Below are 26,997 nucleotides of genomic sequence, written 5' to 3'. Positions count from 1 at the left end.
CTCTATATCACACAAACATATAACCCTTAGAACCTTATCCTCATGTGGTCTATGACCTATGCTTCATCTACGAGGCTTATTTTTAAAGCACATGTTTTAGTGCTTCCCAAGTATAAATAGATTTTCACATACCAGCTCCTGCCAACAGAGCGTAAGTCGTTTCTTATCTAAATTGGTTTGGTTCAACATCTTAGGCTTCTTTTCTGCTTCAGAGATAAAGGCACTAGAAGAGAAGAAAAACAATTTTCAAACCTAGTGAAAATTCATTTCTAAAATTCCAGAGATTTGCAAGTATACTTTCCACAATGCAGTGGGAAAGCTGAGGAAGCCACGGAGCCAAGGTTTTTTTAACTAGGATTAAGCAATGATGCACTAACGTTTCTTTTCTTTATTTAAAAGAGTTAGTTATTTATTTGGCTGTGCTGGGTCTTAGTTGTGGCATATGGGATCTAGTTCCCTGACCAGGGATCAAACCTGGGTGCCCTACATTGGGAGTTTGGAGTCTTAACCACCGGACCACCAGGGAAGTCCCTGTACTGTTTCTGAGAGACAAATGAGAATGGGAATTGATGTCCAGGTCCCATAATGATTTGGGGAATGCTTGTTTTTCCACTTTCTTTTGGTATATGCCTAATGTGATGGCTGAAACTCAGCAGTGGCCACAGGACTGCAGAAGGTCAGTTTTCATTCCAATCCCAAAGGCAATGCCAAAGAATGCTCAAACTACCACACAATTGCACTCATCTCACAGGCTAATAAAGTAATGCTTAAAATTCTCCAAGCCAGGCTTCAGCAATACATGAACCGTGAACTTCCAGATGTTCAAGCTGGTTTTAGAAAAGGCAGAGGAACCAGAGATCAAATTGCCAACATCCACTGGATCGTCAAAAAAGCAAGAGAGTTCCAGAAAAATATCTATTTCTGCTTTATTAACTATGCCAAAGCCTTTGACTGTGTGGATCACAATAAACTGTGGAAAATTCTTCAAGAGATGGGAATACCAGACCACCTGACCTGCCTCTTGAGAAATTTGTATGCAGGTCAGGAAGCAACAGTTAGAACTAGACGTGGAACAACAGACTGGTTCCAAATAGGAAAAGGAATACATCAAAGCTGTATATTGTCACCCTGCTTATTTAACTTCTATGCAGAGTACATCATGAGAAATGCTGGACTGGAAGAAACACAAGCTGGAATCAAGATTGCTGGGAGAAATCTCAATAACCTCAGATATACAGATGACACCACCCTTATGGCAGAAAGTGAAGAGGAACTAAAAAGCCTCTTGATGAAAGTGAAAGAGGAGACTGAAAAAGTTGGCTTAAAGCTCAACATTAGGAAAACGAAGATCATGGCATCTGGTCCCATCACTTCATGACAAATAGATAGGGAAACAGTGGAAACAGTGTCAGACTTTATTTTTGGGGGCTCCAAAATCACTGCAGATGGTGACTGCAGCCATGAAATTAAAAGACGCTTACTCCTTGGAAGAAAAGTTATGACCAACCTAGACAGCATAATAAAAAGCAGAGACATTACTTTGCCAACAAAGGTCCATCTAGTCAAGGCTATGGTTTTTCCAATGGTCATTTATGGATGTGAGAGTTGGACTATAAAGAAGGCTGAGCGTTGAAGAATTGATGCTTTTGAACTGTGGTGTTGGAGAAGACTCTTGAGAGTCCCTTGGACTGCAAGAAGATCCAGCCAGTCCATCGTAAAGGAGATCAGTCCTGGGTGTTCATTGGAGGGGCTGATGTTGAAGCTGAAACTCCAATATTTTGGCCATCTGATGAGAAGAGCTGACTCATTTGAAAAGACCCTGATGCTGGAAGGGATTGAAGGCAGGAGGAGAAGGGGATGACAGAGGATGAGATGGTTGGATTGCATCACCGACTCAATGGACATGAGTTTGGGTGGACTCTGGGAGTTGGTGATGGACAGGGAGGCCTGCCATGCTGCGGTTCATGGGATCGCAAAGAGTCAGACATGACTGAGCAACTGAACTGAACTGAACTGATACAAGTTCATAAGAGCAAACCCAAAATAATGCAGTTATTTTGCAATTCCTTTATTTTACAAATTTAACACATACCAAAAGGTTCCTAAAAAGTTGTATGTCAAGCAAATATTTTAGTTTCAAAACTGAGCTATGTCCTTATATTTTTTAAAATATACAAAGGACTGAACAGTAACACTTTGAGAGATGAAGTTTAAAATGTGCTCAGTAGAAAAAGGTTATGAGTGCGATGAACTAGAAATGGCTTTAAACGTGGAAAATAAGATATTGCCCTCACCAGCAATAATTTAAATGCAAATTAAAATTGATGCCATTTTCACTTATTAAAAACTGGATAGTATTCAAGATTGAAAATATTCGAGAGGGAAAAGTCACTCTCTTCTATTACGATAGAAGAGTGTTAATTATTATAATGTTTAGGAGGTAATTTGACAGCACTTATCAATATATAAATGTCCATATAATTTGATCCAAAAATTATACTAGAATTCTATCCTTTAAAAATAACTGAAAGTTCTTGCAAAAAAAGATGTTTATACAGTAATGCTTATTGTAGCACCATTTATAGTAGCAAAATAAATCAGAACAAAAATATCAGGGGCTAGTTAAATATTACATGATACATATCACATAACTAAACAGTGGGGTCAACCATTAGTTACCACTGTAGAAAGATGCTGGTGATACATTGTTGAGTGAAAAAGCAAGCTGCTGAACAAAGTGCAATATTTGTAAAGAAATAGAGCATTCTTATGAATGTGTATGTTTGCAAATGCACAGGAAAAAACCCAGAAAGACCAATCAAACTCTGCTCTCTGAGCGGGATTGAAGAGAGAACTGAGAACATTTTTACCCTACCCATCCTGCGTTTTGTTGTCGTTGTGAGATGAGCCTGTAGTACTTTTGTGATGAAAAGAATCAGCTACAAAGGAACAAAACGGGGTTAAGATGCCAAACCTCCCAGCTCGGGGTCCCACACAGAAGCTCTGCCTGGTGGCAGTTGAAGCTTCGCCAGAGATTCTCTTTGGGCCTACTAATCATTGCATTTTCTCTTAGTTTTTAAGAAAAATAAAAGGATTCTATTTTGAGGAAGGCGTCTTGTCACATGTCTACCTTTCTTTCCTAGAGGCAGAAGGAATCTGTTCCACTCCCAGGATGGATCAGCTCTAAGAAACATGATGAACGCTTCTAATCTCTCTCCCTTCCGCACAGGGGGAGAAATAGCTTATTTCCCCCTCAGAATGGGGGTAGATGACTTTGGCTCCTGACTCTGATCATTCTTCATCTTTTAGGCCCGCCAACTGTGGGCTGTGGGCAGGCTCCTCACTTCCACATGGCAGGTGGTCTGGTCCTTCTAGGCGGAAGCCCCAAAGTCAAGCTGCTCAATTGCCAACAGGTTGGGGGAACCACAAAGCGTCCTCGACCTCAGGTCCAAACTGCTTTCTTAAATCCCTATTTACCAAATAGAAGACAAATGTCTGATCCCTGTCTGACCCTCATGTATATTTTTCAGTTGGTTTAAAACTTGCAGAAAAGAAAGGAATGATTATCACATCAAGCAACCTCCTAGTACAGAAAAATTTTCCAGCTATTAATTTGCCCACAATTTCTAAAAATGATCATGAAGCTTTTAAAAGATACTTCAAGGGAATTGCAGGTGGCACTTAACTCACAGCAGGAGTAGCACTGATTCATATTGCTTCTGTGAAAAACAGAACAGAAATCAAGATAGAAAAAAACACGTATTTATCTCTCCGCTTTCTTCCTTTTTTAAAAAAAAGTAAAAATACTCGGGTAGTTGAGAGATTAGAAAAGACAAAACTTGCAAAGCAGAACACAGGAATTTAGCTATCTGCTGTCTATTTGTTTTTTTCTTTCCATCAAATGAAATGCCACTCCTTTTCCATTCATTCTATCATGACAAATTCTCACTGTTTGCTCGAGTATTGACTGATTCATTTCAAGAGTTAATCCAAGGTGTTTCCTTTAAGGGAGGCAGCCTCTAAGATGGCCCCCACGATCCCCGCCTCCTGCTGTTCTTGGCATCATATGATTCCTCCCCTTTGAATATACATTAGTCCCAGGGATTGGTTTCTGACAGAACCCATCAAGACTGATGGGCTGTCACGTCCAAGATTAGATAATAAAAGACCATGATGTCCAGCTTACTGGCATGTCCTCTCTGACTCTTCTGTCTCACACACTCTGATGAAGTCAGTTGCCACGTTGTGAGAGGTGGTGTGGAGAGGCCCATATGGCAAGGAATTGAGGATGACCTCCAAACAACAGCTGGCAGGGAGCTGCAGTTCTCAATCCTCCTCAATCCAACAGTTTATAAAGAACTGAATTCTGCAAATGACCACGTGAGTGATCTGGGAAGTGAGTCCTTCCCAGAGGAGCCCCGAGGTAACTCTAGCCTTAGACAATGCCTTGAGTGCAGCCTGGGATAGGTTCTGAGCAGAGGACCCAACTAAGCCACATCTACATTCTTGACCCAAGAAACTGTGAAATAATAAATATGTTTTAGTCACTTAAATTTGAGGGTTATTTGTTACTCTGCAATTGGTAACTGACATACCCTACTCATTTTTTTATTATATTGTCTACTTCCTGGAGTAAGAGTCATTAATTGGTGCTTATTAATGTAGTGTACAAAAACTTCTGTTAAGTAGCATTTGATACAATTTATCCATCTAACTGGGAATCCCTGGTTGGTCAGCAGTAAAGAATCCATCTGCAGTGCAGGAGATGCAGGTTCAATCTCTGGGTCAGGAAGATCCCCTGGAGAAGGAAATGGCAACCCACTCCAGGATTCTTGCCTGAGAAATCCCATGGACAGAGGAGCCTGATGGGCTGCCGTCTATAGGGTCACAAAATTCAAGTACAACTTAACAACTAAATCCCCACCACCAGCAGCCAATTGCCAAATAGTTGTTGCATGTGTGCTAACTTGCTTCAGTCGTGTCCAACTCTCCGGACTAGCCCACCAGGCCCCTCTGTCCATGGGATTTTCCAGGCAAGCATACTGAAGTGAGTTGCCATGCCCTCCTCTAAGGAACCTTCCTGAGCCAGGTTATGAATCCACATCTCTTAAGTCTCCTGCATTGGCAGGTGGATTCTTTCTTACTAGTGCCACCTGGGAAGCCCAAATAATTGCTGCTGCTGCTGCTACTGCTGCTGCTAAGTCGCTTCAGTCGTGTCCGACTCTGTGCGACCCCATAGACGGCAGCCCACCAGGCTCCCCTGTCCCTGGGATTCTCCAGGCAAGAACACTGGAGTGGGTTGCCATTTCCTTCTCCAATGCACGAAAGTGAAAAGTGAAAGTGAAGTCGCTCAGTCATGTCCGACCCTCAGCGACCCCATGGACTGCAGCCTTCCAGACTCCTCCGTCCATGGGATTTTCCAGGCAAGAGTACTGGAGTGGGGTGCTGTTGCCTTCTCCGAAATAGTTGCTGAGTACCTACCAAATGCAAAGAAGCATGCCAGACACTAACACTGCTAGCAATTTTCTTGTTTCAAAAAGAATCTCTGCAGTAAGTCTTTCTTTTCTTCCCTTTTCCTTTTTTTTTCCTTTGCTTTATGTTTTAGTAAAGTATCAAAAAGCAATAGTGAGCCCACAGCAGCTAAATTACTGAACAAAAGAAGATGGATGTAACACAACTCAATGTTCATTTGACTGCATGTGAAATTGACTATTTTCTAAGGTAAGTAAAAGCTGATTCCATACAGCTCAGCTCCCCAGATGCCAGCTGTCCCTCCAGTACCTGCTTTGACTGATAAAGTCACTGAGCACCATCTTCATTTTCTCTTCTGGGGCTTCCTCTGAAATCTTAATCAGTTCTTTTACTTCCTCTATACCTTCTTCCTGAAAACAAACCACAGAGGTGGAGGGATGAGAGATGGGAATGAAACTGTCGTGGAGACACTGATTCTAACATTCACAGAAATTATATTCAGCTCATATTTTGTTTTGAAAAGGAAAGAGGCAAGAGATGACACTGTCCGTGAGTTATGTGAGCTGGAAAGTGATATGTGAGAGGAATCACAAAGGGAAGGTGCAAGATGCCAAAGCAGCATGTTCCCTGGTTTTCTTTACCCCCGGGGGCTTGGGTGGGACAGCGTACATTTATTGCACGTAGGTACTATTTTAAATGGGCTTCCCAGGTGGCTCCGTGGTAAAGAATCTGCCTGCCAATGCAGGAGACAGGAGTTCGATCCCTGGGCCAGGAAGATGTCTGGAGGAGGAAATGGCAACCCATTTCAGTATTCTTGCCTGGAGAATCCCACGGACAGAGGAGTCTGGTGGGCTACCATGGGGTCACAAAGAGCTGGACACAACTTAGCAACTGAGCACGCATGCACACTGTTTTGAATACTTTCACACATTCAATTCCTCAAAGAATTCTGAAGGAAAAGAACAAGATATGATAGGAGAGGGTAAGAGAAAACATCAAAAAGCTTCTCTGAGGAAGTGCTCGAACCTGAGCTATGGAGGCTGACTGGGCTTCCTTGGAGAAACAAGATGAGGAAAAGCAGCCCAGGCAGAGGGAAGAGCATGGAGGTGGCTAGCTTGGTTTCTTTGCGACACTTGAAAGGAGACCACTGTGCTTGGAATAAAGTAAGGAAGAGGAGCCTGTGAGAGACAGGACCAGAGAGGTAGCAGGGCTTGACTTTGGAGGGAATTATCTACTGTTAGGAGCAGGCAATGGCAACCCACTCCAATATTCTTGCCTGGAGAATCCCATGGACAGAGGAGCCTGGTAGGCTGCAGTTCATGAGATCAGTAAGAGTCGGACACGACTGAGCGACTTCCCTTTCACTTTTCACTTTCATGCATTGGTAGACTTAGGATTTTATACTAGTTGAAGTTAAGATCTGTCAACTTTGTGAGAATGCTGTCCATCCCCTGACCTTTGGAGATGAGGAAAATGGTCTATCCTTAGGTTCTATGGGCCTTCCAGGTGGTACTCACGGTAAAGAGCCCACCTGACAATGCAGGAGACTTAAGAGAGGCGAGTTCTATCCCTGGGTTGGGAAGATCCCCTGGAGGAAGGCATGGCAACCCACTCCAGTATTCTTGCCTGGAGAATCCCATGGACAGAGGAGCCTGGTGGGTTACAGTCCACAGGGTCACAAAGAGTCGAACACGACTGAAATGACTTAGCATGGATCATACTAGGTGCTATAACAGGTAGAAGCAGAGCAGGGATTTGAATTTGGAGAGCTTGATTTAAAGGTGAGGAATTTTGCAAAATGTATTCTCATTTCCCTGGGTTCACATGGCAGGAGCCATGCGTCATCCAAATGCAGAGGCCTCAATTCTTTGGTATTTGAACTGAGGCCAAGACCCTCTTCTGAGTGGGAAAAGATCCCCTTTGCCTCCAGCTTCCCAATATTTGAATCCATCACCCATCAGAGTCACCTACCAGGAGGTCTGCCATCTTCTCCAGCACGTTGGACCAATGCAGCCTAAACGTCTGGTCTCCCCAAGAACTGACAAAGTAGACACAGGGCTTCTTGGCCTCAAATGGCAAATAGTTGTAATTCCTGGGAAAATACATTAGGTCTGGAAGTTAGTTGGCAATCAGTGTTTTTCAGGCAATTCCGGTCACATGTTCATGTTTCATACATCCTGGGTGGACTGGGGAAAGGATGGTGATAAAATAGTCACATTAGTAATGCCACCCTTAGCCTCTATTTGGGGACCTATGAACACTAAGCAATGAACAGCCATATGGCTACAATGAAGAGGTAGTAATGGCTACCACTCTGACCCAGGGCAAAGCTTAGAATGAGCACCAGAAGGCAGGATTCAATTGGCAAGCCCTCTTCAAGGAAAAATTCTCTTTCTAATTGAGAGAAGGGAGAAAAACTAACATTTTCCTTTCCCTTTAAATCTATATACTAAGAACTGACTATGTAAGGATCAACTGAGATAACAGAGGTGAATGTATTTTATAAACTGAAATCACTAGAGAATTGTAAGAAGGTAAAATAATATTAATGAGGATGAAGTCATGTGCTTCAAACTCAACTCCAACATTCCATGGCTGCCATCCATCCATCCATCCATCCAATGTTGGTTGTTGCTGGGCATTAGTGCCAATAATATATTGATCGGTGACCCACTTGACTAAGAAAGGACCGGAGAGATAGCAAAGTAGCTGGAAGGGGAGACATGGAGCCAAAGAGAATGGTTGATGGTGATGGTTGGATATGCTTAAATGATGGTGAGAAAAAGATAGTTCAGAGGATGAGACTGAAGACAGAAAAGAAGGGACTAACTGGGAGAATTCAGTTCCCAAGAATGTGGATGTGGAAGCAGGTAAGATGGGAGAGATGTAGCCTAAGGTTGAAGTTCCCTGCCTAATGACAGCTATATTCTTACCTAGCTCTGCCCCCAGCCCCCTGAAATTTTCCCACAAACATCTGGGTGTGAAGAGAAACATGTAATGCAGGCAAGAGCACATTTCTTGTCATGGGCATTGCTTGGACAGGGGCCCTAATAAATGTGGACAGTGTTAGGAGTCATGAGCTTCTAGAGGTTGGGGTGGGGGGAAAGTGAAAGAGAGAGCTTTGTTTTCATTCCAAAAGCTACAGAGGACTTCAGCCTGAAAGAACGCATGGTTGTTCTTTTTAGCTCTCCAACCTAAGTCTCTTCTAGAGGCCATAAAGTTAGCAAAGATGCTCTGTGGTCTGTTCTGCAGAAAACAAACCAGCAGGCAACCATTCAGAAGAGAAGCCAAATAAGTCCTTGGCAGAAACTGAGGTTACGATTACAGCACGGGAACAAAATAAAACTTAACAAATAAGGAAGGTCAGAAACTGCTCTTTCCTTTATCTTGTTAAAAATGATGGCACTGAGAAAAACAAATGTCGTATAATAGGGCTCATATGTGGAGTCTAGAATTGACAGAGATGAATATATTTGCAAAGCAGAAATAGACATAAACGTAGAGAACAAACTCCTGGATACTGATGAGGGAAGCAGGGGTGAGATGAACCGGGAGACTGGGACCGACATATATACACTATTTTGTACAAAATAGGTAATTGATCACAACTTACCGAATAGCACAGGGAACTCTACCCAGTGCTCTGTGATGACACAAGTAGGAAAGAAATCTTTATTTTTCCTTTTGAACTTTTTATTTTGTATTGGCGGCACTAGTGGTAGAGAACCCGCCTGCCAATGCAGGAGATGTAAGAGACAAGGGTTCGATCCCTGGGTCGGGAAGATCCCCTGGGGGAGGGCATGGCAACCCACTCCAGTATTCTTGCCCGGAGAGTTGCACGGACAGAGGAGCCTGGAGGCCACAGTCCACAGAGCTGCAAGGAGTTGGACACAACTGAAATAACTTAGCACAAAGCAATTAACAAAGTTGTGATAGTTTCAGGTGAACAGTGAAGGGACTCAGTCACACATATACATGGATCCATTCTCCCCCCAACCCCTGTCTCATACAGGCTGCCACATCACATTGAGCAGAGTGGGAGGAAATCTTAAAAGGAGAAGATATATGTATACGTATAACTAATTTACTTTTCTACATGGAAGAAACTAACCCAACATTGTAAAGCAACTACGTGTGTGTGAAGTCGCTTCTGCTAAGTCATTTCAGTCGTGTCCGACTCTGTGCGACCCCATAGACGGCAGCCCACCAGGCCCCGCCATCCCTGGGATTCTCCAGGCAAGAACACTGGAGTGGGTTGCCATTTCCTTCTCCAAGGCATGAAAGTGAAAAGTGAAAGTGAAGTCGCTCAGTCGTGTCCAACTCTTAGCAATCCCATGGACTGCAGCCCACCAGGCTCCTCCGTCCATGGGATTTTCCAGGCAAGAGTACTGGAGTGGGGTGCCATTGCCTTCTCATGTCCAACTCTCTGTGACCCTTGGACTGTAGCCCACCAGGCTTCTCTGTCCATGGGAGTCTCCAGGAAAAGTAATTATACTCAAATAAAAATTAAAAACAGATTATGGCACTGAGAATCCTGCAACTAAATAAATTCCTACTCGATGTTGTGCTCTGTCCCAAGGTTTCTTTGCTCTGGATGATTCTGTGCTAACGGTGTTCAAAGCCTCTGTGTCTTTGGCTCCCAGGTCCTCCAGATCTTACTGGATCTACAGGGCTCAGGATGCAGTATTTTTCTCAGGCAAATGACCATGCAGATGGAGAGCAGCAGATGGGAGGGTACCACATTGCCAGCAGGAAGAGACGTCTAACAGTTTGAATGGCTGCACTGATGTGCCATCAGCCTTGTGACTCGGGGCAAGGGTAGGCCTGGAACCCTGAGAATCAAATGGTAATCTGACTCTGGGCTTGTGCTCCAGTCTCATTCTTGCACTCCAGCCCCATATGTAAATTATATGTAAATGCACATGCTTTAGAAAACTGGAAAGCCCAGAGCAAATCCAAGGTGATGTTTCAAGAGTCAGGCTAAACCACTCCTTATAAGGTGGTATTTCAATGGAGGCAACAGACAAATAAGTTGTATGTGTGTGTTTGTACATGTGTGTATGTGTGCTCATGGGTGTGGACACTGTGAGTGCATAGGCATATGTGTGTGTGGGCATGCCCAAGTGTGTTGGGGTATATTCTATTATAAAACCTTCTAATTCAGATGCTGCCATTCTTGGCTTACCACTATGTGGACAGAGCTTCAATATAGTGACAGGAATATACAGAAAACCCCCAAACATCAGCATGACTTAATTTGGTCTCTTTGAGTGAGCCAGTTAGTACCGATGTGTGGCCCGCTGAAGGATTCTGTAGCACTCTCATCTCCTTTAAACCCTTCCCATACTACATCTCCTGATATTACCATCACTATCAGCAATGGGCTAGTCTAACAAGGTGGGGATGTTTTCACTGCCTGGTCCCAGAGAAGGATGCAGAGTACCACTGAGAGCCTCAGAAAAGCCTCCCAGAGCTGCAGATCCTGCTCAGTGATGTCCTCAGGTTTGACACTGGACAGAAAAACCATTAAAGGATGGGGAAGTTTGGGGTCCTTTTTGGTGCATGTAAGGGAGGATGGGCCATCAAGCATGGCTGCCAGGGGGCCAAAAAAGACCCCAAAGAAGGTGGTCCATGGGAGAGACAGGATTTAGAAAATGTGCAGCCATGCCCAGAAATGAGAGGACATGCATCCAGGGTTATTTTCACTTACTCCTTCCTACTTTGTCCCAGACAATCGCTTTCCATCCTTAAACTCATCCTCGCTCTTTAGGGTGTCACCCTTTTGTGACCTTTGCCAACTCTTCACCTCCTCCCCCTCCCACTCTCTTCCCCCATGGTATCTGGTACCCAACTCGGTTATAGCACTTCCTTAGCTCATTCAAAAACAGGTACGAGTATCTACTACATGCCTGGTGCGGAGATGAGCAGATACAAAGGTGAGCAAGACACAGTCCTTTGCCCTCTGACTGCTCACCATCTGATAGAGAGACAGACGAATAAAAACAGGTGAATGCAGCGTGAACAGTGTTTGATGGAGCTCAGTGGAGAAGTCCAAATCAGCCTTGGGATTCAGGGAAGGGAACTTGAATTTACTCTTGAAAGGTAATGGGAGCTAGCCACTCTGAGGATGGCGCTTATTGCCTGGCAGAGGCAAGAGCGTGTTCCAAGGTCCACATGGAGCAAACAGCAGGATTCGTCTGGGGAATGGCACTGGAGAACTGGTGGAATTTGGGGAATGGCTGGAGTTTATTGTAAAGAAGTGGATGGGGATCAAATCAACAAAATATGGCCCCTGAGATTAAGCCTGAAAGGCATAGGCAGGACTTCCCTGGTGGTCCAATGGTTAGGAATCTGCCTGCCAATGAAGGGGGCACAGGTTTGATGCCTGGTCTGGGAAGATTTCACATGCCACCAGGCAACCGAGCCCACGTGCGACAACTACTGAGTCCACACTCTAGAAGCTTCGAGTCACAACTAATGAAGCCCGCATGCCCTAGAGCCTATACTCCACAACAAGAGAAGCCACTGCAACCAGAAGCCCTCAAACCTCAACTAGAGAGCAAAGCCTGCTTGTTGCAACTAGAGAAAGCCTGTGTACAGCAACAAAAGACCCAGCAATGCCAAAAATTAATTATTTATTTATTTTTTAAAAACCACAAGCAGCCAATGGATAATGTCAAACTGGGGAGTGGGGAGTTCAGATGGATAGTTTGGTGATTTCCTTGATGCAGGTCCAAGCCAAGTAAGAGGTGTTTAAAATAACTTACGCCAAAGATACCAATTGACTAAATTAAAGAAATGGCAGTAGGGAACACACTTGAGAACTAGAATTAACCAGACTTCATCACTGACTGGATGTGGGTAGGAAGGGAAAAGAGAACAATTGACAGATTTCCAATTTGTGGCTGAGAATGCAGTGAGTGGCAGGACCAGTCTCTGAGATGGGAAAGACAGGAAAAGGGGAAAAGTTGCCTGTGAAGACAATGAGTCTGATGACTAGCTTGGGGACCCCCAAGTAGAGGTGTTTGGATCTGCTGCTCAGGAAGGCCATCTGGGAAAATAGATGTGAGAGTTCTTGTGATTCTAACAGTGGTCACTAAGCCATGGGTTCACGCCCAGAGACACTGTCTAGATTGAGAAGAGTAGACTAATGAGAACTAGCAATGTGATTTCAATCCCTTGACATGTAATGAGCAATCTTCTCTTACGACAATCCCGTGAGATCATATTTTTTTTACTCCTAGCACAAAGCTCAGAACACAGAAGACTCTCACTGCATGCGGCTTTCCTTTCTCATAAGCCACTTGGTTGACATCACTGTCTTAAGACAAAGTTCTATAATTTCACTTCTCTTTGCATGTTGAAATGTCATGTGGGTTAAAGATCGGTAAGGGTGCATGTAGGAGCCCCAGTTGTTTTCTGAAATGGTCTTTTTTCATGGTTAAGAATCATTTCTGAGTTCTTCAGTTTGCGTCCAAAATAAGATAAGAAATGATGTAATTAATAATTCCACCAAGTTGAATTTACATTGTGTTCAAATGACTATAAAAACTGTTGATAGGATTTGGGGTGGAAATTTAACTTCTGACCTTCCTATATTGTTATGCTTCAAAGTTATAGGATAAAGGGAGCTTCAGATATGGTCATAAGAACCATCGTCATCACTCTGTCCTTGAATGAATTAACTGGATGTGTCATTTGGAGAGTTGTCAACACGAGAATTCAGGAGAGTGGCAGTTATCCTGTCGGTCTAGCCTGTACCTTGCACCCATAACTAAGATACAGAATGTTTCTAGTTTTAGGGAAGAACTGAATCAAACGGTCATGGAAATGGGTCACATTTCCACAGTCAGAAATCCTGGCTACTCTCGCCTCCTGGGGCTCCTGTGCGTGTGTGCTCAGTCACTTCAGTCGTGTCCAACTCTCTGCGACCCCCTGGACTGTAACCCAGCAAGCTCCTCTGTCCATGAAATTCTCTAGGCAAGAATATTGGAGTGGGTTGCCATTCCCTTCTGCAGGGGATCTTCCCAACCCAGGGATCAAACCTACATCTCCTGCATTGCATTTACTTCCTGAGCCATCAGGGAAGCTGCGTCTCCTACCTGTTCCCTTCTGTCACGAGTGGCTTCTCTGGGTGAGTGGTGGAGACGAGGGGAATGGCGGCATCATGGGCTGCGTCCGCTTCTCCTTCGTGCAGCAGTGGCAGAGTGTCTTCTTCAGCTGAGTCCGCTGACTTCTTCCTACTCCTGTGATGCAACCCTCCATCAATCAGGTTCCCAAAATTACCTGTAGAGCCAGTAGCAAGGGGAGAAGGGCCAGATGTCAATAAGTAGAATCAGGCTGCTTGGCAGAAAGGATCCAAGCTTATGTCTTCCCAGGGCAGAGTAATAAGCTCTCAGTATGAAGGCAGGATGATGGTCAGATCAAAGAAATAAGATTAGCAATGATACGAAGCCATCATCAGCTTCCATCTTAAGGTCTTTTTTTTTTTTTTTTTAATGACTTAAGTTTCAGATTAACTGGATTCCTTCTCCATTTTTTTCTGCTCCAAAACTTCCCAAATGTAAATCAAGACCTTCTCTGATGGAATGCTCTTTCTTGGAGTGGTTTTCCCAGGTGCACATCAGTCCAGGAAGACTGCTGGAAGTTACAACAACAGCATCTATTATACGCACAGCATGCCATGTGCATTAATTCATTAAACTCTTGCCATAGCTTCATAAGGAATTATCACTATTCCCATTTTATAGATGAAGAAACCGAGACCAAGAGAAATTAAGTGATCCTAGGGTCAGGGAACCAGGATTAGTAGTCCAAGTCTGTCTGAATGCAAACTATACTCTCAATCTTTTTATTTTAACTTTTTTTAATTGGAAGATAATTGCTTTACAATATTGGGTTAATTTCTGCCATACGTCAACAAGAATCAGCCATAGGTATGCACTGAAAAATTTTTTATTATTTTTAATTTATATATATATTTTTAATTAAAACTACAAAAACAAATCTATCCCTTACATATTGAGTCTAGAGTGGACAAGGAGTTATTCATTTCTTCCTGAGGTACAAACCTCCAACAGAATGCTACCATCTGCATGTAAGACATTGATTCATTCAAGAAAGAGGTATAAAGTTCACGCCATGTGCCAGACACTGTGCTTGTCTGCACTTACCAATAGAAACTTCAAAGCTAATGGGTTTATCTCCGATCCTCCGGTCTATCATGGTAGCTTCGAAAAATGCTCCAAAGAGTAAAAATTCCTCATGTTTTTCTGGTACAATCTATAGAAAGAAAAAAAAAATACATTAGACGGCCCTGGATCTTTTTATAGTAGGAGGAAACTGAATCAGTGAGGCCAACCTGGTCCAGGGTGATTTATAGAAACCTGAGTCTTGGTGTCAGCCTGATAGGGTACATCACTTCCACTCTAATCAGACTGGCAGGAACCAGGACCTACGCACTGCAAATCCCAGTTCAGCCATTCGCAATGATGTAGTCTCAACCTTACAATCAAATCTCCTTTCATTTTAAAGGTAAGCTTGGTATATGTATCTTGTTAAGAGAGTGATGGTTCCAGAAACCAGATGACACATTACATTTCTGAGTGAGGAGGCTGAATGAGCTGGAGCTTTCATGCTGTGCTTTCCGGCTTTACCCTTGGATTTATTGAGCCCAACGGAAACAGCAGTAAGGTTCATTGAAGGAAATACAGCAGCTGTAGTTTCAGAGGCTAAGAGCCCCATTCAATCAAGAGCTCTTAACTCTGTCTCTTTCTCTCTCTCTCTCTTTTTTTCCGGCCACGAGGGATCTTGGTCCCCTCAATCAGGGATCGAAGCCATGCGTCCTGCATTGGGAGCACAGAGTCTTAAGCACTGGACTACCAGGGAAGTCCCCTTCTCTCTTTTTGAGACTCTTTCTTCACACACAAGCCCCCTGTGCTGCTGGCATCAGCAGGAAATGTTTCTATTGACCAGAAAGTGTGGGACAGGGTGGGGCCAGATGCTGACTCTTAGTCACAGCACGTGCCGCTCCCGCCTGCCACCACTGTGTCCCTTGGCTGTAAGCCAGCCCCTTATCACGCCTTCCTGAGGCCAAGTTTACTCTCTGGGAGGAGGTTAAAAATCACTCAGAGACCCAAAGGGAATGGAGGCCACGGAGCCTGGAAGAGGGACTGCAGGTTCCAAGGCCAGGTGATCCCCTCTTTAAATCCCAACTCTGCTGCTTCCTAGCCGTTGACTGGGCAAGCCGTGTCTGCTATCCAGGTATCATGTTCCTTGTCTGTGAAATGAGCATCATAGCAGGACCTACATGGGGAAGGAATGAGATCACCCATGTGCAGTACCTAGGATAAAGCCTACACACGCCAATGCCATAAGTGAAGTCACCATAAGTATTTCAACAGGTTATAATTCATGTCTTAATCCCATCCACCCTTCAAAGTCCAATCCAGAAGAAGCCTCTTCTTCTGGAAGCCTCCCCTGATGCCCTGAGCTAGAAAAACGATGATGGTAGTGTTTACAGAACTCTTATTGTGTGTCAGATATGGAGAGAGTAGCATATTTTACACTCCCATATGTAAAACAGATAGCCAGTGGGACATGGGGAGCTCAACTGGTGCTCTCGACAACCTAGAGGGGTGGGATGGAGTGGGAGGTGGGAGAAGGTTCAAGAGGACGGGGACACATGTATACCTGTGGCTGATTCATGTTGATGTATGGAAGAGACCAACATAACATTGTAAAGCAATTATCTTTCATTCAAAATTTCTGGATCACTATGCTATACAACTGAAAATAACATGGTATTGTAAATCAACTATACCTCAATAATTGTTTTCACTTTAAATAAACAAGTTTTAAAAAAAGAATTTTACCTGTATTATCTCATGTAATTCTTGTAACTATCCTATGAGAGGGATCTTTCTATTCTATCCATTTAAAGGTGAGAAGCTGTAGTTTCATGAAAGAGTAAGATATCTGTTCATAGTTACTAAACATGATTAATAGTAATTGAGCATTTACTATGTGTCAGGCTCTTTTCTAATAAGCACTTTGTTGTATTAATTCATTAAATCATCATTATAAGCCTATGAAGTAGAGGTTATTATTGGAAATAAACCTAGGAGCTTAAATCACTTGCCCAAAGACTCAAACAGATACTTGTCCAGAGACCAGACAGTAACCATTGCACAATACTGCCACATCTTAAACCCAACTCTCTTATTTGGGAGCCCAATATTTTAATCCTTACACTGCACTCACCCCAGGAGATAATATGACTTTATCTTTACCTGCTTAAGGCACTTTATCACATTCTACTTCCTATACATTTATTTTGTAGGTCTTATCTCCCCTTCTTTACCATAAATTTCATGCAGTCAGACTCTATTTTTATTCCTACCAATGCTGAGGATTTAAAAAGGAACACAGGGCAGGAATAGAGATGCGGATATAGAGAATGGACTTCTGGACATGGGAGAAGAGGAGGATGAGACAAAGTGAGAGAGTAGCACTGACACATATATATACTACCATGTGCAGAATAGCTAGCAAGCAGGAAGCAGTTGTAGAGCACAGGGGGCTCAGCTCTGCGCTCTGTGATGACCTAGAGGGGTGGGATGGGCAAGAATGGGAGGGAGGCTCGAGAGGGAGGAGATATATGTATCCTTACAGCTGATTCATAATGTTGTACAGCAGAAACTAACACACTGTAAAGCAGTTATATACCAAGAAAAAATAAAAATAAATTTGAAAAATAATAAAGATGAACACAAGGTTTGACAGAAGGGAGATAAGCTTTGATGGTGATGATGACAATGAGTTTAAAAAGCCAGCATTATAGGACCTCATTTGTCCAGATTCACAATGAGAGCAAGGCTGCAGCAAGGGAAATTAGAGCTGCGGGAACCTGGAGAGCTGAACAAGAAGATGCTACAAAAAAATAGATATTATCATGTTAGTAAGGGCAAGCTCTGAGCTACTGAGGCTCTGGGGAAGGCAGAAGCTGTAGTGTGGTAGTTTTAAGTTATGTCCACAAATTCTTGGAAAAGCCTCCCCTTAAAAGGTGAAGCCTCATTCATTCCCCAACCCTATTTCAATGTGGGCTGGACATGTGGCTCATTTCTAACAGTTAGAATGTGGCATAAATATCTGTGTGATTTCCATGGATTTGGGCAAAAAAGACATTGCAGTCTCTGCCTTGCTCTCTTTTGGATCATCCACTCTGGCAGAAGCCAGATTTATTAAATCCCAGCAGTAAAATTAAGTGGCTCTTCCAAGGCTAAGTTGACCCACATACTAAAAATCCTTCTGTGTGTTCTAGTCTCTACCGGGAATGGACAGCTCTGGGAGACCAGGCACCCCATCCCTTCCTCATCTGAAATTAGAGTCTGGCTGACCTGAGAAACACCCTCCCAGAGGCAGAATCAAGCTATAATCTACCCACCAAAATATAAAATGCCTTCATTTGCAGTCACAAAGCACTATTACTGAACTTAAAGACTGAGAGCTTAGTCACGGTTTATGTTCCTCTTGGGGTCCCAAACCTCTCACCCCTAACACAGAACTGGGCCAGAAGACGCTACTCTGCTGTTTGCTGAGTCACAAGCAATGATAACCATTCCCTCCAGTGGTGACTTCCCCACATGCGTGGGGCCGGGGAACAGGTGTCTCGGTTCCTTGTGTCCCTGCTTGTCACCCACTCTTCCTCCTCTTCATCCCTCATCCCACATTATCTCATCCAGAATGCATGCTGAGCTAACAAAGCTAAACACAATTAGGCCCCACACAGAGTTCAGTCCATCACCTGCCCACCCACTCCCAACAGCTCCTCCAGAGTGCTTTAATTTTATTTTACTTTGGTGTCCATGGGAATCTGTGTTTGGTGGGGGATGCAGACAGAATGCAACATGAGCAGATGGCTATGTTGTGAGCAGGAAAAGGCAGAGGATCAGCCCCGAAATATAGGGCTGAGTCAAGACACATTTTGCAGGGGGCGCAACACCTCTGTGGGTCTCTGGGGACCCATGGCAGATGCTGTCTCTGCGCTGGGCTCAGGGCACAGTCTCAGTGGAAGCGCGCTCAGACTTACTTCTGGGGGCACGTCGAAAGGCTCCACCTCGACCTCTGTTGAGTTGGTTTTGTCTGAAGCCTGCTGGGGTTTGCCATCGTCAGTTTTGTCGCCCTTGTCTTTACTCGCGCCTTTGGAAGATTTGCCATCTTTGTCCTTCGGAGACAACTTGAACTCCTTGAGCGCCTTGGAGAATTTAGACTCCTGTGCCCCTCCCGAGAGGATCTCCACAGCAATCTCCACCAAGATCCTGCCCCGGTATGACACGCCTTCTCCGAAGCCTTCATTCAGTTCCTGGTAGTCATCCATCAGACTGTGGTTCCTGGGTGAGCCATACAGGTTAATCCAGGCCGGTCCAAACGTGGGCAGGAAGCCTAGAAAGAGCCCAAGCTTTAGTTGCCTGGTTATGCTTTCAAGCTGGTTACTGCTTGATGAGAGTTGTGCACATTTGTTTAGAAATGTAAAGTATAAAGAAAAGACAAGAGAAAATATTTACAGACTATCCCATCATGGGGAGTTCCCTGGTGGCCTCCTGGTTGGGATTCTGGGCTTTTGCTGCCATGGTCCAGGTTCAATCCCTGGTTGGGAAACTGAGATCCCACAAGTCATGAGGCTCGGTCAAAAAACAAAACAAAACAGGACATCCCGGACTTACCTGGTGATACGGTGGATAGGAATCCACCTTGCAATGCAGGGGACACTGGTTCGATCCCTGGTCTGGGAAGATTCCACATGCCACAGAACAACTGAGCCCATGCACCACAACCTTTGAGCCCACGTGCTATTGTGCTATAGCACAATGTGCCTAGAGCCTGTGCTCAGCCAAGAGAAGCCACTGCAATGAGAAGCCCATGCACCGCAACTACAGAATAGCCCCTGCTCTCCAAAACTAGAGAAAAGCCCATGCATGGTAACCAAAAATAGAATAAAATTAAAGAAAGAAAGACATGCTACCACAATTGGCATTTTGCTATGTTTCTTTCTAGTCATTCTTCCATGTATATGTTTAGACTTGTCCATAATTTCAGCAAGACTATGCTGACATGCATTTTCATTCATCAAACTTTTATGGACTCCTAACACGTGCCAGGCATCATTTTAGAGACAAAACATGGAGCCCAATGGAGATTAAATCAGATACAAACATGAAACAAATATTCACATTACAAATGCTATGAAGGAGCTATATCTTGTGCTGCAAGGACAAAAAACAGGCTGCTGTGGCATGAAGAGGAATCAGGCAGAGAGAGGAGGGTTCTGGGCAGAGGAGAGAGCATATGGCATTGGAAAGGAGCTTGGAGGCAGAAGGAACTGGAAGAGAAAGCCAGTGCGGCTGGAGTCCAGAGAGGGAGCGGGTGAGAAGAATGTGGAGAAGCGAGTGGGTCTGTCTTTATCCTAGAGATTATGGGACTATTCTAGAGGAGTTTGAGGAAGGATGTGACCTACTCAGATGTGTGTTTTTAAATTCACTCTGGCTGCCATGTGAAGGGTTCTAAGAATGGATGTGAGCACACTGGTTCAAGGACTCCTTCAACATTAAAATTCAAGACATGGATAGCCTGGACCAGTGTGATGGTAGTGGAGATTGAGAGAAGTAAATGTTCTGAAATGTGCTCTAAACGTAGAACTGAAAAGACCTGGTGATTTTAACTTACTCTTGGCATAAATTGTTTCCTTTCTTGATCCATAGCATCTGGGAAAATGTAAGTGTCTATGCAAACATCTCTTTGGCAACTGACTGTTCCTTTTGTTTTCTTTTCTGCAGCATGTAGGATCTTCATTCCTGGACCAGGGATCGAACCTGGGACCCCTGCAGTGGAAGCTCGGAGTCTTAATCGCTGGACCTCCAGGGAAATTCCCAGAATGTTCCATTTTGACTGGCAGTACAGGATGGTGGCCCTGAGCATGACTTCCTGGGTTCAGATCTCAAGTCTCAGCTCTGCCATTTTCAAGCTGTGTGACCTTGGAGAAGTCTTTTAACTTTCTGATGCCTCAGTATCCTCAACTGTAAAATGGGGATGCTAATAGTACCTATCTCAGGATTATCTATTGGGATAATCTAATCTATCAAGATTAAAAGAGATAATATTAAGTGCTTCACTGAAGTCTTTAGGAAATGCTCTAAAATATTAGCTGTTACTCTTAATAAGTGATTGTGTGCTAAATCTCTTCAGTCTTGTCCAACTTTTTGTGGCCCTATGGACTGTAGCCCTCCAGGCTCCTCTGTCCAAGAGATTTTCCAGGCAAGAATACTGGAGTGGGTTGCCAAAACCTCCTCCAGGAGATCTTCCTGACCTAGGAATCAATATGTATCATAATTTGCTTAACAATTCTTGTTGACAAAAAGTTGCCATATGCTTTATTGTTATCAATAATTCTAATACCTGAAAGCTTCCTCTCTCCATCCCCTCACCCACTGCCCTATTCCTCCATGGACTAGATTCTATCCTGCCTTTAATAAATTCTATGAAGTAGTGCTATTGTTTTAAAAGAGGTAGGAAGATTCTATAACCCATGATATCTACTTTTTACTATCGCTATACATCTCCCCAAACCCAACAGAGTGACTCTGAAAAGTTGTGGGTAAAACACGTCTTTGCCTGGTTGAGAAATCCTATAGATGGGCAGAATGTGCTTTCTCCATAAAGCAACCTGGGGCAAACATTTCCATAACATGGAAAGTTAAATGGTATATATTTATTAAGGCCTTTCTATGATGACACTCTTGTGCAGGGAACAAAAATGTGTAAAAGTTGTTCTCTGCATAAGCCAAGCCTTTTACAGTATAATGTGTATACACACATATCCACAAATACATACATTAATTAACATAAATTTGTAGTGCAGAGAAAGATTCTCTTGAGATTTAAATACAGGGAAGGTGGGTTGGGATATGTAGAGAATTATCAGCTATTAATTTAGATTTTGCTAATAGAGTAAGTCCCCTACATATGAACATGTAAGTTGCAAACTTTCAAAAAGTTGCAAATGTGTGCCAACCCTTGTATGCCAGCTGTTGTACTGTACTACTGTACTTTTCAAGGCACTGTACAGTAAGATTAAAAATGTTTTATTTTTTGTGTTTGTTTTTTATGTATGTATGATGTGCAGGAAAAGTATTATAAACCTATTATAGTACAGTACTGTATAGTTGATTGTGTTAGCTAGGTACTTAGGCTAGCTTTTTGGACTTACCAACAAATTGGACTTATGAACACACACTTGGAATGGAACTCATTTGTATGTAGGGGAATTACTATAAAGAGCTTTATCCAGGGTGAAAATTCTTTGGACTGACTCAATGAATTAGCTGGGACTCTCCATTCTTGCCCTGGCTCTCTGCAGTCAGCTCATGCTCATCAGTAGTTGAGGGAACCATATTTTTTGAACCATTTAAACACAGTAAAACCATTCTAAGCTTGTGAGCCATACATAGATACATGGTAGTTCAGCTGTGGTCCATGAACCACAGTTTGCCAACCTCTGATCCAATCTAAAGTCTTCATTTTCCAGTTAGGAAGCATAAAGCCCAGAGAAAGCGAGTGACTTCCTCAAGAACACACAGCAGTGTTCCTGGAAGACCTGGGCCAGGGAACAAGCCTCATGGTTCCTAGAGTCTGGCTCTGTCCACTACCCTAAACCAACCCAAGCCACAGACCACGCAGAGATGGAAAGTGCCTAACACATCGCCTGCTCCTCTGGCTTTGAAGATGAGGCTCTAAATGAATCATTTCGAGACCCTACCTTGAAGTCAGACATGTGAGGCCTTACCTTTATCTCCATCCTGTTCATTGGAGATCTTCTTCAAGTCAATGAAGTGGGTTGCCAGCACTATATCATTCATGCTGCCTTCATCCCACACCTGGATTTTTACCCTCCGACACAACGGAGGGAACATTTCCTTGAAGACCACCTGTTCATGCCACACGGGATCGGCACAGTTCTTCTGCACCGTGGTTCGCCCCTAAACACAAAGCCAGGAGGATGTGAGCCACTGAAGGAAATGAAAGAGGCCTTTGACCAACTAAAGAAAACTCTTCACACCAGCTGGAGATATAAAGTAAGTTGCCAAATTAATGAACCTGTTTCCACGAGGCACCCATGAAAATCAGTTACATCCCATGAACATAACCAGTGTCCTGCTCTGTGCCAGACACCGTGCTGGGCATCTGGGACAAAAGGAGGGTTGTCACAGGTCCTCCCCCAGAAAGTTCTCATCATCACACTGGGTTGAGGTGAAACTGACACCTGTGTTATTAAGGCATTCCATGCATTTCCGGGAAGACAGCAGATACAATTAGACCCTGAGTTTGTGTCATAAAAGTAGGACCAGGGATTTCCCTGGTGGTCCAGTGGCTAAAACTCCATGCTCCTGATGCAGGGAGTCTGGGTTCGATCCCTGGTCAGGGAACTAGATCCCACATGCTGCAACTGAAAGAGCCTGTGTGCCATAATGAAGATGAACGATCTCACATGCCTCAATGACGATCCAGTGCAACCAAATAAATAAATATCTTTTAAAATTAGGACCCGGTACAAATCCCTTCCCCAGTCTAGACCTCAGTTTCCTCATCATACAATGGAGGTGATATCCTATTTGCGGGTTATATATGTCCTATATATGCCAATGGGACCCAAGACAAAAGTAGTCCAAGGTCCACCCTGCCAAAGGGAGGAGCTGGGTAGACACACGTGTGTTGGCTGAAGCTTCCGAGTCCAACTAATCAGGATTAAGCTCTGACCATGTGCCCAGGCCCTGGCACTTCCAATGGCTCTTGAGCAGGGAACAGCTGGACACAAGGATGTCCAGGCTTACATACGATAAGGACAAGCTGGGTAGATTGTGGAGCAGATTGAAGGGGAGGTGGTAATTCTCTGGGAATTGAGGACTGGCCAATAGCTCAGAGAAGGAGCCAGAGGTGAGGAAGGAGGCCTGCCTGCCTGGGTCCTGAATGGTGGTTCCCCCCGCCAGTTTTTCTCTATGAATCTTCCAGGAAGGTGAAGGCGAGAGGAAGTAGGTGACTCTCCCCTACTTTCCTGCCACATGCAAGGCCTTCCGGCGACAAGCCTTCTCTCTCCAGGCATGTCTTGATTTTGATTTTAATGTCCTTTACCCAGCGATGTCCTGGGGTAAAGAGCAGAATTCCGGCCCAGGTCTGCCGGGATCGCAACAATGGACACTCACCGTCTGCCCAGCGAAGGAGACCTCCACGAAGGGATCCACGAGGTCCTTACTGTCACCCACAAATGCTTTGGTGACATTCGCCATGATGCTGGAGTTCACCTTGGGCAACCCTTCGGCTTTGTAGAGTCTCACGTAGAACCTGGCCCAGGGCCTCTCTGATGGAAACCCTTGAGGGATCAAGAGGTTCCTTGAGGGGGACAAAAATGAAACATAAAAGAACTGTTTCACTTGAAAGAATAGAAAGAAGAGGAAGAGGCAATTTGGAGGCAGAAAGGAGCATCCTGATACAGGAGAAAATATCAGGATGCATCACTAAAATGAGTTTTCTTCCTGGCGTGAATGACAGCGCAGGGCATGAATAGAATGAATGTGATAAACTGGTTCAGGTTCCAGAATTACAGAATAAACACCTAAAAGAGGTGCATTAAACCTTTCCATTTCATAAGCCAGTGGCTGAAATTATTCTCCCTTCAAAGAAAAATCAGCTCAGTTCAGATCCATAGGATAAGCTTGGGAATAGCTTATCCATTGTGGGTTGGTATAGGAAGACAGGCTGTTCTTGTTCTAGAAGCTGCCCTCCCAAAGGATAGTGGTGCCTTTGGTAGGACATCTCATGGCGCCCCTGACAGAGCAGAGTCTGGGGGGGACAGGCCTCTAACTTGGCAGTTCTCAAGAACCCATAAGGAAGGGGAGAGGGGAAAGACACGGAAATGGGGACATGTCATTTCTCTTGCACGGTCCTCCATGGGCCTGTCTCACTTTTCTATTTGCTCCTCGGCATCGGAGGTTTTGGGGTTGGGCTTTAAGACATCTCCTTTTCCAGTCACGCTGATGTCACACTTCAGGTACCCCTTCGTGCCAGTCCTGATGTCGCCAGGATCCGTGAGCAGGGCCCACTTGTCACAGAACTGATGACCTGCAAGACATCCCGACAGCTCAGATACCCTGCACAGATGCACCCAGATGCTCCACCCACTTCCTTCCAACACAAACCTCCCCACCCTCTGCTCCCCAGGAGGGGCTCGCTCATTACAGTTAATTCCAAGTCTCATGCTGCCCCTCTCTCCTCCTTCCCCTCCTCTCCTCTCTCCCCAACCACTTCTCCATCTTTTTCCCCAACCTGCCACAGGGATTTGGGAAGCCCTTAACCAAGTGGAGAATGCCTGGACTAGAGTCTAGCTTTGACCGGAGAGAAGGACACGAATGCAGTGTAGAAGCCATGCCTGAGGGCCTTCCCTGGGGGTCCAGTGGCTAAGACTCTGTGCTTGCACTGCAGGGACCACTGGGTGGGAAACTAGCATCCCTTATGCTGCACGGTGTAGCCAAAACAGAAGAAGCCACACGTAATTCCACAGGCCACAAGTCCCACTCATGGATCTTTTTTCTTGGCCTACACAGTGAGCCCAAACTTCAAAGGCTCTCACAAAATCTAGACTTTAAGCTTATCTTTAAAAAAAAAAACAAACACCTGTTAGATCTGGCAGTACATAGTCCACATTGCCACACGGTGGCAGGTAGGAAAGGAGCTGAGTAGATGCTATTCCTTCCATGGCGCTATGTGCCCAGCCTCCATCCCCCCAGCCTCCCTCATTTCCCACGGCGTTAAACCCAGTCCACTGCACTCAGTGATGCCCACTGCCTGGCCCCTGTGGTCATGTGAGTTGGAATCACTGTTGAAGAGAAAGAACCTTTGATTATAAGACCTATGTTTGCTGTTGGTTCTGTTACTGATTAACTCTTGACCTTGGACAATCTGCCTAGCGCCTCTGAAAAATCAGGGATAATAGTAATAATTAATACAGCAAACCCATGTGTGACTTATCAGAGTCATTGTTTTGTGCTAGATCCTATGAAGTGCTTGTGCATATATGCTTATGTATATATTCACTTACATATATATTTACTTAATCCTCCAACAACTCTATGGAGGAGGTGCTATCATATCCCAATTTTTACAAATAAGGAAATTGTAGCACAGACAAGTCAAGTTATTAACCCAAGGTTGCACAGCTAAGAAAGAGCAGAGTAGAATTTGAAGCCAGGCAAATCTGGCCCCAGAGTCCACATTCTTAACTTCCACATTTCCTTCTTGTGTCTCACAGCAATAAATTGGACAGACTTTGGGAAAATATTTTTAAAAACTGATCAGAAGTATTCCCGGATTGGGAAGATCCCCTGGAGGAGGGCATGGCAACCCACTCCAGTATTCTTGCCTGGAGAATCTCCATGGACAAAGGAGACTGGCAGACAACGGTCTATGGGGTCGCAAAGAGTCGAACACGACTGAGCGACTAAGCACACAGCATATGGACACATAAGACAGCTTTATCATTAGACTGAAAACTTGGAAGAAGAGATCCAAGAGTTACACACAGTTATACCACTTTGCTTAACTGATGCTCAATGTATTGAATGAATGGATAAGTGGATAAAGGGATAACTGAATTGACTCCTAGGTGTCAGAAGAAGAGAAGAAGAGCAAGAGAGACTGGGAGGCAAATTTTTCTCACCAGGTTGGTTGTACACGGTCCCCAGGTCCACTTTGAAGGAGCCGATCAGTACACTTCCTATCAGCTTGTGGTGAAAGACCTGGGAGAGACGGAGCAGTGAGTCTGGCAACATTAGATTTCTCTTTGAGGCTAAATCTGCGAAAAGGGCTCAAGACAAACCCATCAAAGAGGATTCTAGGCCTTGAACCTTGTCTGGCCTTCACTCTTATCTGGGGCACACTGACATTTGGTTATCGAACCTCAGGGATGGCTGTAAGGGTGGGCAAAGAATCACAGCTTTACCTCACTCTCTAGCAGGATTTTAGCTAAATGTCCTTTCAGGGACACCCATCAAATCTCACCACCTAAAAGGTTTTTGTTTTTTGTTTGTTTGTAGCCAAAATGAACTCTAGAGTAGCCCAATATTCAAATCTACCTCTGCGTTTAGAAACTCTACCCAACCTTTTTTTTTTTTGGCTTTGTCATGGGGTCTTAGCTGTGGCATGCAGGATCTTCCTTGCACCATGAGGGATCTTCTGTTGTAGCACATGGGCTCTACAGTTGTGGCACATAGGCTCAGTAATTGCAGCACTCAGACTTAGTAGCTCCACAGCATATGGGATCTTAGTTCCCTGACCAGGCATCAAACCCATGTCCCCTGTATTGCAAGGTAGATTCTTAACCACTAGGCCACCAGGGAAGTCCCAACTCTACCTATCTTTAAATGCCGAGAGCAAACGTTGCCTCCTTCCAACAGCCCTGCCTGATCCTTCACAACTAAA

General features: G+C 44.3%; 1 protein-coding gene across 7 annotated transcripts in view; it reads right to left on the bottom strand.

Moving 5' to 3' along the window:
• FER1L6 (fer-1 like family member 6) overlaps positions 1-26,997 on the bottom strand; it is a 175,416-nt gene that overhangs the window by 92,015 nt on the left and 56,404 nt on the right. For 5 of the 7 annotated variants that reach the window (XM_086335488.1, XM_086335491.1, XM_086335487.1 and 2 more), the window contains 10 exons: positions 26,237-26,315; positions 24,486-24,642; positions 23,727-23,913; positions 22,313-22,505; positions 18,563-18,915; positions 14,646-14,754; positions 13,575-13,758; positions 7,444-7,564; positions 5,782-5,882; positions 133-223 (listed from right to left, as the gene is read on the bottom strand). In XM_086335488.1, the coding sequence (XP_086191614.1) occupies positions 133-223; positions 5,782-5,882; positions 7,444-7,564; positions 13,575-13,758; positions 14,646-14,754; positions 18,563-18,915; positions 22,313-22,505; positions 23,727-23,913; positions 24,486-24,642; positions 26,237-26,315 (1,575 nt within the window). Of the gene's footprint in view, positions 1-132; positions 224-5,781; positions 5,883-7,443; positions 7,565-13,574; positions 13,759-14,645; positions 14,755-15,069; positions 15,288-18,562; positions 18,916-22,312; positions 22,506-23,726; positions 23,914-24,485; positions 24,643-25,194; positions 25,324-26,236; positions 26,316-26,997 lie in introns of those variants that run through there. The other 2 variants (XM_086335492.1, XM_086335493.1) reach the window with 2 other exon arrangements.

This window comes from Bos grunniens, chromosome 14, assembly GCF_055505025.1.
Source record: "Bos grunniens cultivar Pamir isolate PY7600 chromosome 14, Bosgru_T2T1.0, whole genome shotgun sequence".
NCBI lineage: Eukaryota > Metazoa > Chordata > Mammalia > Artiodactyla > Bovidae > Bos > Bos grunniens.
The sequence above is the reverse complement of the archived record's forward strand: the minus strand, read 5'-3'. Positions and strand labels throughout refer to the sequence as shown.